Below are 17,100 nucleotides of genomic sequence, written 5' to 3' on the forward strand. Positions count from 1 at the left end.
AGATCCCTGTCCATCCCTCCAAAACTTGTCATTGTCTTCATGTTGTACTGCTATTCCAATAACTGATCAAAGATTTTTACCATTGATGAAGGTCAAAAAAAAGCAGGCAGAATTTCATCCACCTTCAGTGTCGGCGTACCCCGTAGGCAGCTTCCTCTGCATCGAAAACCGCGTGAATGGTGTCACATGGTAACAAATTAGGTGGACAGGGCAACAGGGCAGCAGATTGGTGCATTCATCACGAGAGAAATAGATCATGTCAGCGTTGTCTGTTGGCCTATACGTGCTGCTGTGGGCCAACGTGGGGGTGCTTTATCAAATGCAACTGTAGGAAATGAGGCCTTCATGACAACTAATAGGTTTTAGAGGCTGAGAGTCTGAAGGCTGTTTGTGTGGAGTGCTACGCAGTATGGACATGAGTGCCACAATAACATTATCTTCGATGTAGTAACAATTAGCAGATTGGATGAATTTTGAAGGAGGATTAATATCGGCGTGTCCGATTGATAGCTCGAGCTCTCGCTGTCATCTTGCATTTTGTATAGTTTTGATGGTTTCTACAATCGTGATGTGCTATTAAGTGATGTGTAAGTGAGTATGGGATCAGGTATCAAAATAAAATCTGACACTGTACACATAATCAATCCTATTCCAAAATCCATCACTTCTTAGTCATTACTTTGCCCCTTTTCCATTCATCATCCAATCAAAATATTTGATGGAGACAGTGATATGATGTAAAAACGGAGTGATCAATTACCTCAATGTGACCCCCCGCAGGGTTCGCCGGCCACGTTTACGCTCATCCAAAAGGAAGCGACTGGGACGAGCGAAGCGACAGGCAATCATTTCTCTGCGGTACGGGCGAGTAGGCGAAAGCCCATTTTGCTCTGATTAAGTCCTGACAAAATATTCCATTTGTCAGTGCCACGCGGCTGGCTGAAAGAGAGCCCGGCCCGGCCCGGCCCGGCCCAGCCCGGCCGACTGTGTCTGTTGACTGTGTCGCCGCCATTTACATTGTTCACTGACAACATCATCATTTGCTGCCTTAATGTCCACCTTCACTTCTGCCTTGCATCCCTCTTTCCTCTGCTCTACATGCTCCCCCCCACCCTTCACCACCTTCATTGCCTTTCTCTCATCCCGCCCGCCCGCCCGCCCGCCCGACCTCCCAATAGCCTATTTTTGTTTGATCTGCCCTCATTGCAAGGTTGAGTGCAACCGAAGAAGCCAGAGCAGAGAGGGACCTAGTCATTTTCAATGTCATAAATTTCAATCTTCCAATGTTTTCCCCGTCCTCCTCTCCCTCGCTTCATCCCCTTCTCTCGTGGCATCGCCATCACGGGAATTTGTCAATTCCGTGTACCCGGTGTTGTTCTCTCCACTCCAAAACACGTATTGACTATTATCCTGTCTCACGTCTTTGCACACCTCGGCCGCAAAGAAAGCAATTTTCCCCGGGCCGCATCTGTGATGAGATCCAAATGAAAGATCATTAATAGCTGCTTCCGAAAGAAATGGAGTCCTGTCTCCTATTTTAAATATGATCATTCCTTTCCCCTCGCATGCGCTCGTCGGCTCTTCAGACGCTGGCGTACGTGAGCGCGTAGTCACATTTGGGTCTCTCTTAACACTGATGTGTACGAGTTGGGGGAAGCCCAAAGGCCATACACCTCAGAAGCCACAACTTTAGGTACACCTGCACATCTAATGAGCATCATTCTTGATGGACGTTGGCAGACAGGTAATAAAAATGCCAGAGTGAACCCCAATGACAACAATAAGCAATGTCATGACAGTGTCACTCCAAGTTGATGTCCAACGGCCCCATTTGACACATCTGTGATCTTCCGAGCCAATTTTAAATCAGCCGCACGTGGACGTCTGTAAATGCACTTTGCACTCTTCAACGTGCCGCAGGATTCAAGCCAAAGTTCTCTAACAATTTATTGGCTTCACTCCACTCTCACAACGGCGGAAACTACCCTTTTGGAAAATGGACCAGTTTGAACGGGTCTGTAAAAAGTACGAAAACTTAGATGAGTTTTAAATTACAAACCTGGGATGAAAATAGGGCACTTAAAATAAAAAGCAATTTTTTTTTATTCACAAATATATTTAGGGACACATAAAGCTATCTCTGAATAAAATTTAGCCTCACAAATGAACTCATCTATTCAAGTAAGTTTTTTTAACAGACCAGGCTAATGTCGACCATGAGAAAAAATCCAAACAATAAAGTTGTGAAATGTAATTTAAGAATTAATCAGCATTCATTAGCCCACAGGGGTCGTTCTTCCCGCTGTTGCTCTCATCTCCTCGTGGCTTAATGTTCTCGCTCTCATCCAGGCATCGTGGGTGCTTGGATCACTGCTCACCGGAGCGCGACCCATTTGCACGCTGGCTCGGCAACTTTACCTCCTACCTGCCCGCACGCTCCCCTCCCGATGCTCGTTAGCATCCTATTAGCATTTCATTAGTATGGCTTCAGTGTGATTCCGCTCAACTTTGTTCCAATGATCTGTGGACTCATTTCTTCTCTTGGTACAGAAGAACTTTTAACACAAGGTCAATAATAATAATATGGAAGTACTTATGCCTAAAAAAAAAAAAAAAAACAATTTTATTGTAATGTTTGATCTTTGTCTTTTGTTAACACATATTTTGTTTTAGCCTTCACGTATTTGATGGATCTTTATATTAGCCCTGCACTGGATCAGTTTAGTGTGACTTAGAACCTCTTTAGGTGTAACAATCACTTGAAGGACAAAGCTGACATGCCGTGTTGCGACAATGACGCACACCCACGTACACACACACATAGCCATATACTACCTCACATGAATGGAGTCAAATTCATTTCAATGTCTTGGCTAGAAAGACACAGTAATTAGCCAGGTGAGCGGAGCGGGGCGGGGTGGGGTGGGGTCACGTTCAGGCAATTAAGAAAGTGACAGCCCATCCAGTGTCGTGACAGGCACGCACACACATATACTCGCACACACACACACGTCGGACATTCATATATTCTTGACTGTTTCAAAAGTATTTGCAAATCAGGTAATTACCATGGAAACTGGATATCTGTCACCTATAGTCTCCATGTCTGCTTTACATTGGATGGATGGACGGACGGACGGACGGATAGAGTATTTTCGGACATAATAATTCCAACACTGCGATGAATAGCTCATCTGTACAGTTAAGTCGAGTGACTTTTAGCTCTCTCCTCCTTTGTCTACCATCAGAGTAGCACCAAATTGTGTGTGTGTGTGCACGTGTGTGCGTGTCTGTGTGTGTGTGTGTGTGTGTGTGTGTCTGTGTGTGTGTGGCAGAGGTGGCAGGATACAGTTATAAATGGCCATCATTTCCCCAACCACTCCGTCGTTCTCCATTGTGGAGCGGACGTCGCCGCGGGGCATAAGAGAGGTGATGTGTGTGAGAGTGTGGGAGGACGTAAGTGTGTGTGCGTGTGTGTGTGTGTGTGTGTAGGGGGGGGGGGGGGGGGTAATAGAGAAAAAGCAGAGGGGTAGAGAGTCCCGCGAGAAAACCGTGACAGCAGAGTCGCACCACAAAGCCACGATGACATCAGTGTGTGGAGATGAGAAGACAATTGACTAAAATTTTGAGGTGAGTTTTCATTTCAGACAGCAGTAGAGGAATTTGGAGGTCACGAGTCTGAACTTTCACAGTCAAACACTTTTTCTTCACATTCCTTTGACCTAATATATTTTGGGATTTGGATCTAATTTTCTAGTCAGATTTTTTTTTTTTTCAGTGAACTCGGCTCCATTTACTTAACCACCAACTGACTTATAAAATACCGCATATTACTTAGTCACATATTTGTGAAACTCTTCTTTGTTTGTGTCGACTGTCTTCTACTGCCCCCAGTGGTCAAGTTACAAACAACACAATGCAGTGTAATTTATACTTCTGTCTAGGGATGGGCAAATACAGATTTCAGTTATCAGTAGTGGAAGTAAGACCTAACTAACTAACTAACTAACTAACTAACTAACTAACTAACTAACTAACTAACTAACTAACTAACTAACTAACTAACTAACTAACTAACTATCCGCACCACATGATCAACCCTCTTTGCCATCGCCACTCTGAGAACCTTTTAGTATTTAATTCAAGCCACTGCTTCTGCCTTCATGGAATTCACTTAAGAACCGTTTCTTAATTGTATTTCATTTGGCATCCATAGACTTTCCGATTTAAAACTGTTCAAGACTGTTGGCTGTGTGCACCAATTATGAGCTTAGACATTATCCCCTTTTCTCTCCAAGAGATTAAATTGATCCATAAAAAGCAAGTGAAGATAAAGATAAACACTTTGACCAGGATGGTCTCGTGATTTGGAACACAGTCACTTCCAGATTTCATGAGTTGCTGTAGAAAATGTGAAATCTACTTTGCTTTTGTCTCATTAAGTAGGCCTCTTCTGTCGGGCAAATTTGCATTTCATTCATTTTCACAAATTATTTTGTAACATTTCGTGCACAATTTGTACTTAATAAGTGGCAACAAAATTTTAATTTGTAATGTAATAGAATGTACACCTGTTTCATCGCTGCGTATTTTAATTTTGTGAAAACATATTTGTGGAAGCAAATGAATATTTCTTGCGCTCATTGTACCTACAGTATTTCACGGCACTATTATTAGATGACAATTTTGCATGGTTGATATTTTACAAACAAATCACCATTTTGTTTTTATGTTGACTTATTTCAATTCCATTCTTTTTTTCCCCTATGTCATGTTGTGTGAGGAGTGTGAGGTACCACAATATATGAGAAATGTCTTCTAACCAGCGGCCGGTTGAACTGGATCGAAGACACACATGAGAGGTAAGCAGGGAGGAGGCTGCTGGTTGACAGGAGGCCTTTCTAAATCCCACACTCATCCATCATAAGTGGCGTTGGCGCGCTCTGAAGGCCTCATAATAGCCTTTTGCATTTTGTGCCTTCTGGATTCCATCGGGGTGGGGAGGGGACACAAAGGTGCAGATGGGGGTTTCATTCGTTTTCTTTCTGTTTTTTTAACTCATCATCATCATCCAACTCTCTCCTTCATGCTCTTTTCCCTACATTTTGGGGAAAATCACTATCTGAATTGGAAAAGGGACCCTGGGGCCAGAAGGCGCGGCGGCCGTGTTTTTTTTTTTTTTCTTTTGGATAATTGACTCTCTTTGCCTGCTTGCATATAATTCATCAGTGGAAGAGACGCTGATGACCTCACAACCTTGCAAACACGCACTTCCTATCTTCTCGCACGCATTACTCACTCGCATATATGCATGTGCATGGATACAAACGCACACACATAAAGCGAGAGTCCCGTTTGAGCCCCCCCCCCCCCCACACACACACACACACACACCTCCCTCCACCTGCCCCAGAGGAGCCAGCAGGCTGGAATGAGAAGAGGGAGCAAGCGGCAAGTTATCGGATGAAAAAGCTGAGATGATAGATGGGGCACATTGTGGCATTATGAATGAATTAGACCTCCCAAATACCTTGAGCAGTGCAAACTGTCAGCCGGTGTCTTTGCTAATCTGCCAGCAAATAGAGCCATTTCTACATTAAAAGAGTCCAAGCGGCGAGCGGGCAGAATTAATTGAGCAATCAGGCTATTAAAGAGAAACATCATCCTTTTTCTGCTGTCGCGCCATTCATCACTACCCCACAACACAAATTTGATCTCCAGCTCCCGTTTCTCCTCTTCGAACAGATGAGCTTTACTGTGACGAGACAGGAGTAGCTTTTGTCTTCTTTCCTACTTCATCACGGCTGTCGGTGGTTTCTTAAGGCCCTCATCTCGCACACTCTATGCTATTTTTCAAATCATGTATTGTTTGGCAAGACTACTATGATTTGTAGACTCAATATGTGTTCCTTACCTCCTCTTTCTTTACCTTAAGTTTCATTTTTAGTCAAACCTTCATTCAGAGGTGGCAAAATTGTACTCTCGCTGTAGAGTACTGAGTACAATTCTTTACAATACCTATTTTATAACTTGACAAAATAAGAAAAATCAATATTTCTCTCTACACAAAATAGTTTCCCTCTTTAACTTCAACTTCTTCAGAACTTGGAGGAGGGAAACATCTAAAACACGCGTGATTCCACAGACTTCAACATGCCTACTTCACTTTTTCAGCTATTGGTTAACTTTTTAAATTTTGTACGGGACGCATCTTATGACTCAAACACACGCTATCGCAAAACCACAGGAGTCTAGCGCTCTCTAGCGGCCAGAATGGGGAATTGCTAAAGTTTTACTACCGTACAATATCTAATACTATTTCGATAAATAATCCATCCATCCATTATCTGTACCGTACAAGAATAAATATATGGATAATATTAATGAGGAAATAAATTTATTTCTATTGTCTAGTTTTATTAAATAAAATTCTACGGCACCTTACAATACAGTAAATAATCATGTTACATGTGTCTTTGTGTTGTCCAGCTGCTTTTTACTTCTTTTCAAGACTTGACAAAGCTAAACTTTTTCGACTCCACTGACACACGGAGTGACTTGTCTGTTGGTGTTGTCAACACTGTTATTCTCTGTAAAGTAAAAGGGAGAGAGGTGCCATTATTCCCACTAGTCCAGAAAAATGGAAGTAAAACAAACGTGAATCCGGTGATGTGTATGACACTTGAATGATTGATCCTGGCGTTTTCGCCACACTGTAGAGAATCCACAGAGGAACCATTATAACTGAAGAGAATGCAAGTAATAGTCCCAGAGCGTATCCCCACCAGGGGTACTGGTAGTTGTTATTATACTTCAGAGGGGTGAATTGGACAAGGAAGAAAAGTAAGACACCCTAAGATGAAGAAGAAAATGTAGTTAACAACTTCGCTACAATATGTCATAACACTTACAAGAGAGAGGTAATCGTAATTTGTTGCGTGAACATGCTTGTAACTTACAGTAATGACATTATTTTTAAAGACATGAAACTTTGCACTTTTTTGCATCAATTCGATGGACATTGTGCTGTATGCATATTTTGCCTTATATAGTAGGGTTAAAATATTACAAGCATTCCTGGAATTATCATTGGAGGATCAGTGGACTGAAAAATGAGGTTTACTTACAGTAGACAAAAAAGGCGTAACATACTTCCAAGAGTATTTCATATAAAGGGAAGGTCGATAGCCAATCATATCCTGAATTCTATCGTAATAATTATCAGCACCTTGAAGACGGATATAAGATTATCAGATGATGTTATACTAGATGATATATTTTGACTTTATTGTGTGTGTCTTCAAAGCTCACCATATATCCATCCTATGCAAAGTGATTCCAAAAGGGCAAAGGTGAACAGCGGGATGCCACTGCAGGCATAATAGTCAAAAAGCTGAAAAATATACAGCCCTCCCTGCAAGCCATAAAATAAACAATCTGGAGCATTAAAAATGTACCTTGTGCATGTCCCAATGAATAGAAAACATCAAAAAGAGCAGGACATATTTGAACAAACTCACCTCAGTAACCATACAGAGGCCAACGCATAAGGAAATACCACAGACTACCAGCAGCAGTATTTTACGTCGGTGTCCAGTGAAAAACACGGATGGGTACAAATCTGATATAGATGTGACCAATCCTTCAAGATACACAAACTGCGGAGGGAATACATTTAATATTATTAGTGTTGTTGTGAAATAGCAGTCATTGTTTTGAATCCATGCCTGTGGATGGATATCTTGACTAATGTGCCATATGGCAAGTTAAAATGTAAAATAATATTAATAGTTTCACCTGACTGTCCAGTCCCAAAAAAATAATCATGATAAAAAAGAAGGCAGCCCAGAGTTGTGGTAAAGGCATCATGGCTACTGCCCGAGGGTAAGCAATGAATGCCAAGCCCGGACCTGCAAGCGACCCGTAGCCGAGGTCAATATATGTCATTGAGATCATTTTGTACAGGCAACGATCGGAAAGCATGATTTTGTGTGCAGTGACGTAGACTCGTCTCGGGGTGTCCTGAACGATCGTACCTGATTCAGCTACTTCCGAGATGTCAATCCCCAGCTCGTATGACATGAACCCGAGCACAGAGAATATTGCAAAGCCAGCGACAAGGCTGGTTGAACTGTTCAGGAGGCACAGTGCAAACGTGTCTCTGGAATAAAGAAAGTCACACGTGTAACGTGGAAGAGCGAAATAAGGAGGTGTTGTGAGTATCGGTGTTTCTTACTTGTAACAGTTGTTATTGTATTTGTTATAACTTCCCAAAGATGGCAAACAACCTACGCAGACAGCGTAGGAGAATAATATCTGGCTCGCTGCATCCATCCATACCTGGGTTGTATACAGTGTTGCCAGGGTTAACATAACTTGACTGATGACTTGATTCTAAAAGTAACTCCATTAAATTGCAAGTTGCCCCGCGATCCATATAGACGTCAAAGATATGAACTGGGTTGGCAGTGAAGGAGTTAAAGTGAAGCTTCTCCATTAAAACTATTCATGCAGTTTGGGAAAAAAATATAGTCGAAAAGATATTTGCCTCACTTGCGGCTCAGACAGACGTGCGGGATTGGGAGAGACATAAAATCGAATTCCATCCATGGCCCCAGGCAAGGTCAGACCACGGACCAGCAAAGCAATCATCATCACGTAGGGAAATGTGGCCGTGAAGTAGACGACCTATAAGGAGATCACATCAGTTAGACTTTTTCTCGCGTGCCAGCTTTTGAGTGTGTCCGTATTGTTTAGCAGCTCACCTTTCCTGAAGACTTAACACCTTTCCAGACACAGAAGTAACACAGAATCCAACTGAGCACAAGACATCCAGCCAGGTCCCAGCGAATACTTCCCATCTCCTCAATCCCTCCAGATAAATTCAGGACCCTCCTCCTAAATCAAAACATTTTATTTCTCTCTGAGTCTGCAAGTCATGAGCCAGCTTGACCGACTATAGAATACATACTGCCAGAATTCTTCAACAGAAGAAGTTGCATTTGCGGAGCTGTTGTTTTTTGAATGAGCGTTCCGAAAATCAACACAGTGCCCTGAAAAGACATTTTTGAAATGAGTCTTTTTTGTAGAATTTGTCTTTTACAGTGTTAAAGTGTGTTTTGTATTTTTATTTATTTCACATGCATATTCCCTAAATATATTGTACCTGTGTTCCAGCTATTGTTGCAGCTAGCCCAGGGGAGTTCCGAGTTGAAGGACGAAAAAAAGTAGAGGAAACCCCATGCCAGGATGACGATGTAATACATTACCGTGAACAGCATGACCATTAGACTGCCATAGCCGATACCTACAAACAATTTATCAATCCAAATATATCTGCTTCTGTGTTGAATGTACGTACCTTCAAGTAAAGGACAAATCTTCCTCCAACATGTGATTCCGCCTTGACCCGTTAACTGTCCCAAAGACACCTCTATGAAGAAGATTGGTATTCCGAGGGTCACCAGGAACACCAAGTATGGCACCAAGAAGACACCTGAGACGAGACAACTGCCTGACAAGACTTATTACAACAACCAGGTGTGTTGCATGCTCTTACCGCCTCCATTTTTGAAGCAGAGATATGGAAATCTCCACACGTTCCCCAGACCGATGATTTCTCCAACCACTGCTAGAATAAACTCTCTCTTGTTGGCCCACTGGCCTCTCTTGATCAGCAGAGGATCATTTGGATCGTGATCACTTCTCAGTGGATTTATTTCTGGACTATTTGTTGGCTCCATTTGGACTTTGACCTGCTCTTGAGAATGTAAATAGCATGTCATAGACCTTATGCACAACCAACACATTAGGCATTCTACTGGAAAGCTTCACTGTCAATATGTTACAAGCTCCATCTAATCATGCAACAGTGACCTTCTGGAGGGTCGTATATGTCATGCACATTTCTCATTTTTCATTCCGTTCACCATATCTGCAGTCCGTTCCAAAGGTCCTTCAAACTTGCTATTGGGCTCTAGAACTTAAGAGGAGTACGCTCAACATGGCTTGAAAAAAAACTTAGTAACATTTCCCAGGCACGACAAAGTCAAAGTGGCCACACTGTTCAAAGGTTCAAATTAGTTTCTTCACGACCTACACAGATGCGTCATCACAGTCATTTTATAGCGCTTCACCAATTTCCAGATTCTCGCCGTGAGCTTCATGCCATCTGTCTGTGTCTGTTTATCAGTGCAAGATATTCATTATTAACTAACCATTTTAACTGGATGGCTTATCCATTGACTGTATGCTTTGCAGTGCCAAAGTAAAGTGTTTTTTTGAAAAAAAAAATTCCCCAGAGTAATTATAAACATGATGCATGACACTAGGTTTAAAGTTACACACCTAATCAAAAACACTGCACAAACTATTCAAATCAATTACGACAAGTTATTGCAGCAGTCAGAGTAATTTATAGTTTTGAACACTATTTAATGGAAGAGAATCAATTCATGCAGAAATGATCAGACACAGTTTATCAGTAGAATCCAACATCGCACATGCAATGATGCAATTGGCTATGTGACATCCGCATTAATTATGACTAATATGTAAATGTACCTTGAGCTGCGTTTGCTTGGATCCAGTTGTTCTTTCTGAAGAAGTTGTAGTCTTATTGCAGATTTTAAGTGTCAGTGATGCTTTGACGTGACACGCTCAAGATAAATTGGACCAATAGGAAAAGAGTGATATGACCCCTGTTCCTGTCCACCTTTCTTCTTCGTTCCCTCCCATTTTCAGTCATGCCCGTAAAGCGTAGTTTGAGACACCAAAATACTTCACTCTGGGAAATAAATAAATAAATAAATAAATAAATAAATAAATAAATTTAACTCATGTTACTCTGTAGTTCAATAAAATTCTTCAACATGAATATTTGCCACAATCCCACAGTTGGGGCAAAAGCCTTTGCATCAATGAATTAGCTAATTCCATAAACGTCTCTGTGCAAACAAAAATGGGCACTTGTTTGCCTCCTTCAGATAAGCTTTGCGGTACATCTTGAGCAATAGACTTGGTTATTGTTTCACCAGTGAATTCATTACATATTTCGACATTTGACTGGAATACTGGGAATGGTGTCAAGTTGCAATTAGCACATGAGTAGTTAAATTATAATTCGTGTAGTTTTCTCTTGTCAAAACGTTTTGCTCAACTATATTTTATACTCTGTGTGCAATTTGTTGGGTTTTGTATAAATTTATTGAGCGGCAAGCAGCACTGTGATCTAGTGTGCCTGATATATTTGCTCCCTCTAGTGGTAGACAGAAGAGTCACTGCCTTGGTTGTATTACACTGAGGTACTGAGTAAAATACATTGTCTTTCATCTTTAAAAAGTCAACAGGAGGTGGTCTCAGTACGGTTCTCAGTACGGTTCGCTAAAAAGTCAACGGTACGGTTCACCTAATCTGTGCATTGCGAACACAATGCGCACTGGGTTCACTTCGCCTTTTTGCACTGTATTGTAACCTCCTTGGCTTGCCGTAGATTGGTCACGTGACTGCAGGCGCAAATACAAACCTGTAGAGAACAGAGAATCCAAAGTATGGCAGCAGCAAGTCGTGGTCGTGACCGTGGTTCTAATAGTAAACGTAGAGAAGCATGCGCCGTTCAAAGTTCTGCCACGGCACCTGGACGCGGCATAGTTTGGGGAGAAAACGAAACGGAATGTCTTTTGGAAATCTCTCTACACTCATGATTGCTCTTCAGGTGACTCTCCTGAAGTATGCAGACGACACCACTCTCATCGGACTGATTCGGGACGGTGACGAGACTGCGTACAGACAGGAGGTGGAGCGGCTGGTCTACTGGTGCAGCCAAAACCACCTGGAGCTGAACCCGCTCAAGACCCTGGAGATGACAGTGGACTTCAGGTGAGACCCTTCACCACTTTCACCCCTCACTATCTGCAGTAATACTATTTTCTCAACGGACACCTTCATGTTCCTAGGAACCACAATCTCTCGGGACCTGAAATGGACCAGTCACATAGACTCTGTCCGGAAGAAGGCCCAGCAGAGGCTGTACTTTCCTGGAAGTTTAAGATCAGGGCATGTTTGAGAATATTTGTCAATTTTCGCACATGTCCTGAGTGTCGTTAGTCACCTAAATGTCTAAACAGCCTAAACAGAGGCTGTGATGTACCCAAGTCAAATTCCTTGTTTGGCATGCTCAAACATGGCGGATAAAAATGATTGAATCTTGAAAATCTATTAGTACAATATGAATCCATGAGGTAATCAGCATATAACAATATTTTTGGGAAACAGTTACATTTCTGTTTTTTAAAAGCAACAAACTGACGACGTTTGGCTGCTAAATGCTAAGGACGTTGTTGGGTCACGTGCGTTTCATTCTCGCGGCACTCTTTTTGAGCATGTGCGCGCTTCCGGTGGAGCTCATGACAACCAGGGCTGACCAATCAGACAGCTTCTTTTCCTCGACACGCGTCCCGTTGCTATGCCGTTGCTACTGGCTGAAAGTTGGAGTATCCCCCTCAAATGTAATAACGTCCCAGCTCGGTAGCCTTTGCATCACCAACTCATTTCCCTCGGTGTGTTTAACTCAAGTAAGAGAGTAAAATAGATTTTTTAATTGATACGTAAACTTGTATGCGTGGATGTTGTAACGTCTGGGGAAAGTATTGCGTGTTGTTTAGGAAGAAGGGTCGAAAAAAAAAGGGGGTAAAAGCAAGACTCGCCATACAAGTCGTGAATACGTTGGGATTTATTTGGACAAGATTACTTTCTTTTGTTCTGCACATGTGCCAAAAATACTTTCACTGTCTTAAGTTAAATAACGTCCGTTGTGAATAGATGAACAAAAATGCTAGTCATAACTGGAAAATATACATACCTTTATTGTACCTTCTTTTTCAGATTAAATGGTGAATTTTTGAAGTTCCAAAGCTGGAGGTTTTAAGGCTTCAACAAGAATCAAGAATCGCACAACCTGGACTGGCCGCTATAGGGCAAGTACAGTATGAACACACAACTGTTACACTCACATTCACATTTAAGAACATTTTTAAATTTTCCTTGAACCCAACATGCATGTTTATGGACTGTGGGGGGAAACATGTTAAACATTGAAACAGGCTGGAACACGCATTGAAACCCTGTGAACCTCACAAATGTGAGACATGCTGTTGCTAGGTAAAGATCCATGATCTGGTCATTAAATCCAACTATTAGCCAAAAATGCTCTCTCTGTCAGCAAGCTCACACATTGTCTGCTTGCAGTTAATTTCTTAAAAATGGAAAGAAACACGTGTTTGAGCCTGAATAATATCCATGAGATCTAATGTAGTGGCGATCAAGTTCAATGAAAAATGGCAACTTTTGGGGGTAAAATGAGGAAGTTTCGAATGTCAAATTGACTCTTTGGCGAACGCCTGCTGTTCCCCCAGCGGCCTATAGATGGTGCCAAACATAAGGAGTATACAATGGACACCTCGTTGTGAGAATCTCGATGCCTGCAGTTGCGCCACCAGAAAGTCCAGCTGGAGAGCGGACCGCCTTCCGTGCAATCTCACTGGAGCGCCGTCTGACAAATTAGCATAGGGCCAATCATGACTACCTATGCAAATATCCTCCATGACCACCATTGTGCTGGGACGCTCTTATGTGAAGCTGCTAGATTGCACACCTCACTTGCAGTAGAAGCAAAGAGCAATCGATACGCGCATGTTTAGAAAAGAAGAGAAGCAACCAGAAGTTCGCTTAAAATTGGATTTGGGATTTTATGTACAACATGACATTTGAGGAAATAACTGGAGATAACTCTCAAGAAAGGTATGGAGCTGCAACACTCTTTTCCTTGTTATTTTTTTTTCTTTGCTGTGGTGCGTGCATGGATCGTTGCAGGCCGGCGCGTGCGTATGTAATACGAATATGTAAATTAAGCAGAGAGGGGAAAAAAAATCAAAGTGTTCTGTAAGACCGGGTGTACTTTATTACCTCAAACGACGCTGCAAACGGCTTGAAAGTGAGGCAAGCGCACTGTGCATGTCCACGTTCAAAAAGTGCTAACATCTACCTCTTGCGTTTGCCATCGTTGGCAAAAAGACGTTCAAAGACACGCAAAGATGATTTTTAAAAGAGTCCGCTTAACATCGGCCGAAAGGCGCAACTTCCATGTGCCTTTTTGGTAATGTGTCAACTTTTTTTATGGAACGGCTTTGCAGAATGGATTCGGTGGCGAAAGCGTTAGAAGAGGTCCTGACCAGAGCCTTACCACAGGGCTGCATAACTGTGGGCGTCTACGAGGCAGCAAAGTCCCTTAATGTGTAAGTACGCCTTTGTTCCATGCATACCGGCTTTATTTTTTCTTCATCACACTGTTGTATGCACAGGACCTTTTGTCATAAACAATGACCCATTGTCATCTTTTCTTCCTCAGGGACCCCGACAATGTGGTCTTGTGCATCTTGGCGGCTGATGACGAAGATGTGAAAGACGTGGCCCTGCAGATCCACTTCACCCTCATCCAGGCTTTCTGCTGCGAGAATGACATCAACATCCTGAGAGTGAACAACACCCGGCGCCTGGCTCAAATTCTGGCGGCGGGAGGAGGAGGAGGGAAGCAGAGCGGGGGCGAGCCCATGGACCTGCACTGCGTGCTTGTCACTGTAAGTACACTCGCTCCGTGGTATGCTCTCATTGCATCGACGTTTTTTTTCTCTCTGACACGGGTGTGAATTCCTACAATGACGCCCTACTTTTCTAAGCCAACGTCGGCGGTCTGGTCGCTTCCTTTCGTTCGGGTTATATCGGGGCATCAAATCGATGGCAACTGGTTTCACATGACATTAGTGTCGGCTTCATCGGTTCATGCACGTAGACAAGATAGGACAGCTCCCAGCATAAGTGTTGGTGTGGAAACCGAGGCACGCCCCAAAAAACAATTGTATCACGCTCCTAGGATTCATAAATAGCTGTTTGCTAAGATTCCATTCAGTTGCAGAAAAAAGGTTGTGGAGCCTCTTCAAGGCCTAAAGGGTTAGTTTGAACGGAAACTTCCGTACTTTGTCAAAATAAGGCTTGCTCCTTTTTTGAACATCTCCATAAAAGTAAATCAGGAGAGGTAAAGTGATCCGTGGTTGATAATTTAATAATAATTTAATTTGCTAATTTTGTATTTGCATTGTGACAATAGTTTCAAAATGAGCTTTTGTGCTCCTATGTTACCGGTAAGATGCTTTTTCCCGTCATTAGCTCGTTTTGCATTTTATACATGGATGTTACGTTAACAAAGCTATAAGAAAAAAATTTGACATCACGTCCAGTTCTCTTTTTTTCATCTCAGTACTAATGCTTTGTAAGTTAAGAAAACAAAGCATTATTTTGCGCGAAGAGGGTTCCAAATTAAAAAGTCAAGCTGCTGGACTTATTATTGGGTGCAAAAAAATGTGAGTAGGACAATTTGTACATTTACTTAAGTACAGAGTGTGAGTACATTTACCACCTCTGCAGTATAAATATGCATGGTAGTATAAGAGTTTTGCATGCAAACCTTTGACTGTGCATACATGAAGGCTGCTTCACGTGACTGAAACTAAGTCCCGTGTGCATTTCGGTAAACATACACATGACTCCTCCCGCCTGTGACTTGCGAGGAATGTCGGTAGAAGGGAATACCTCATGCGCGCACGCACACTCAGTCAGACACACTCCCACACACAGAGGCCACTTGTCCGGCGTTTAGGTGACTCAACTTCTCCTTTCTTTTCCAGAGCCCCGAGTCTTCCCTGTGGAAGGACCCGGCCTTGAGCAAAGTCAACCTCTTCTGCAGGGAGAGTCGCTGCATGGACCAATGGGTGCCCATCATCAACCTGCCCGAGCGATGAAAACAAATTCTAAATCTGCACCGCAGTGGATGTTTTACCAGCTGCAGATCAAGTTCCGAAGCAGCGTTCGGGTTGGATAACAAAACAAACCCCCCCCTCCCCAAAAAAAAAAAAAAAAACAGACCCTGTTGTGTAGTTGGGATGAAAAAAAAGTGGGATGGGAATTTCCACTTGTTTTGGAGTTGTGTCTGTCCGTCGTGGCATGTCGTCACGGATGACGAAAATGGAGCCGGCCGGGTTGCTTTTGTTGGCGTCAAAGCCGGACGTGGCGCAGGCAGGAGGATTACATCATACGCTGCCGCCGCTGTTGCTTCACGGCCTGTGTGACACGTTTCAGGAAAGGCGGAGAGTCGGCCGGAACTCTGAGCCGAGGCCTGGGCATCTCTGTTCAAACAAAGCACTTAAAGCACTGGACCTTTTACTATTTGATTTCATATTTCATTCAACTGTTAATATTGATGTTGTTGTAATTTAAAAAGGGAAGGGCTATTATTAGACATCCAGTGAAGTGTATTTAATAATTCCTATGCCAAGTACAATTGTCGTGTTACAATTTTAAGTTATTTTCCAATATATTTAAGTATATTTATGTTGTTGTTTTTTTACTTTTGCAGAATCTGACTGGACACGTGTTCTGATGTCAATAAAAAAGATATTTGTTCTGAGCCACAACTGTCTTTCTCCGTTCTTTTGCAGAAAATGAGCGCTGTGACCTTTATCGCGAAGTTGTAAAGGGAGAGTCACGTGCGGATCACGGGGGTCACGTTGGCCTCTGTTGCCTCGCAGCCATCTCTGAGCTAAAGAGCACAATAATCCTCGGCGCTCAGCTTCTGCGTGGCTCAGCACCAGCGTGCTTGCTCATTCATCCAAGCCCTCTCCCCCTCTTTTGACAATTCTCTCCAGCGTTTGCTTTGCATTCTTGCCAACTGCCTTCTTCGCAGAAGCACGTGCTACGTTGACATTTGCACATGATCCAACATGAATCCAGCCAGGGATCTTGGTAACGCCTATGACGTTGCAGTAGTTTGCAATACTGTCTCCTCAGGCACTGTGATGTCATTTTCAACAAGTGGCAGAAAAAGGTAAAATGGCCACCACTGGACATGGATACAAACAGGTGAATTTTGTAATTCATATTCCACAAATGCAACATTAAATTACAATTTCAATTTTGGACTTGACTTTAAAGAATCACTTCAATTGTTTATTTTACTGCTCACAAGAAATGTCAAGATCACATCTATAATTA

At 42.6% G+C, this 17,100-nt stretch overlaps 2 protein-coding genes across 9 annotated transcripts; one reads left to right on the forward strand and one right to left on the reverse strand.

Moving 5' to 3' along the window:
• Nucleotides 1-6,380: 6,380 nt before the first annotated feature.
• On the reverse strand, nt 6,381-10,781 carry LOC125984468 (sodium- and chloride-dependent GABA transporter 2-like). 4 transcript variants are annotated; one of them, XM_068648615.1, is made up of 14 exons: nt 10,564-10,781; nt 9,560-9,755; nt 9,167-9,496; nt 8,972-9,053; nt 8,766-8,898; nt 8,554-8,688; nt 8,237-8,340; nt 8,037-8,161; nt 7,798-7,910; nt 7,521-7,658; nt 7,312-7,414; nt 7,128-7,228; nt 6,683-6,853; nt 6,381-6,590 (listed from the first exon to the last, which is right to left on the reverse strand). In XM_068648615.1, the coding sequence occupies exons 2-14, from the start codon at nt 9,741-9,743 to the stop codon at nt 6,507-6,509; spliced, it is 1,803 nt and encodes a 600-aa protein (XP_068504716.1). In that variant the 5' UTR covers nt 9,744-9,755; nt 10,564-10,781; the 3' UTR covers nt 6,381-6,506. The 4 variants fall into 4 exon arrangements, with proteins under 4 accessions (XP_068504716.1, XP_068504715.1, XP_049602293.1 ...); XM_068648614.1 differs by having other exon boundaries at nt 9,560-9,760; XM_049746336.1 differs by lacking the exon at nt 10,564-10,781 and having other exon boundaries at nt 9,167-9,307; nt 9,362-9,496; nt 9,560-10,208.
• LOC125984470 (growth arrest and DNA damage-inducible protein GADD45 alpha) lies at nt 9,404-16,523 on the forward strand. 5 transcript variants are annotated; one of them, XM_049746342.1, is made up of 7 exons: nt 9,404-9,540; nt 11,714-11,877; nt 11,955-12,054; nt 12,883-12,974; nt 14,190-14,291; nt 14,405-14,633; nt 15,738-16,523. In XM_049746342.1, the coding sequence occupies exons 5-7, from the start codon at nt 14,191-14,193 to the stop codon at nt 15,849-15,851; spliced, it is 444 nt and encodes a 147-aa protein (XP_049602299.1). In that variant the 5' UTR covers nt 9,404-9,540; nt 11,714-11,877; nt 11,955-12,054; nt 12,883-12,974; nt 14,190; the 3' UTR covers nt 15,852-16,523. The 5 variants fall into 5 exon arrangements, with proteins under 5 accessions (XP_049602299.1, XP_049602300.1, XP_049602298.1 ...); XM_049746343.1 differs by lacking the exon at nt 11,955-12,054; XM_049746341.2 differs by lacking the exons at nt 9,404-9,540; nt 11,714-11,877; nt 11,955-12,054 and adding an exon at nt 12,354-12,572.
• Nucleotides 16,524-17,100: the final 577 nt, after the last annotated feature.

The sequence above is a fragment of the Syngnathus scovelli genome, chromosome 17 (genome assembly GCF_024217435.2).
Source record: "Syngnathus scovelli strain Florida chromosome 17, RoL_Ssco_1.2, whole genome shotgun sequence".
NCBI classification, from domain to species: Eukaryota; Metazoa; Chordata; class Actinopteri; order Syngnathiformes; family Syngnathidae; genus Syngnathus; species Syngnathus scovelli.

Coding starts and splice junctions, on each gene's coding strand:
- LOC125984468 (XM_068648613.1), bottom strand. CDS start 9,809: ATGTGTTGGTTGTGCATAAGGTCTATGACATGCTATTTACATTCTCAA. Junction 7,911..8,036: donor CTCGGAAGTAGCTGAATCAG/GTACGATCGTTC, acceptor GGTCGCTTGCAG/GTCCGGGCTTGGCATTCATT. Junction 7,659..7,797: donor TTTTGGGACTGGACAGTCAG/GTGAAACTATTA, acceptor TTCCCTCCGCAG/TTTGTGTATCTTGAAGGATT.
- LOC125984470 (XM_049746340.2), top strand. CDS start 13,748: ATGTACAACATGACATTTGAGGAAATAACTGGAGATAACTCTCAAGAA. Junction 14,292..14,404: donor GCAGCAAAGTCCCTTAATGT/GTAAGTACGCCT, acceptor TTTCTTCCTCAG/GGACCCCGACAATGTGGTCT. Junction 14,634..15,737: donor TGCACTGCGTGCTTGTCACT/GTAAGTACACTC, acceptor TTTCTTTTCCAG/AGCCCCGAGTCTTCCCTGTG.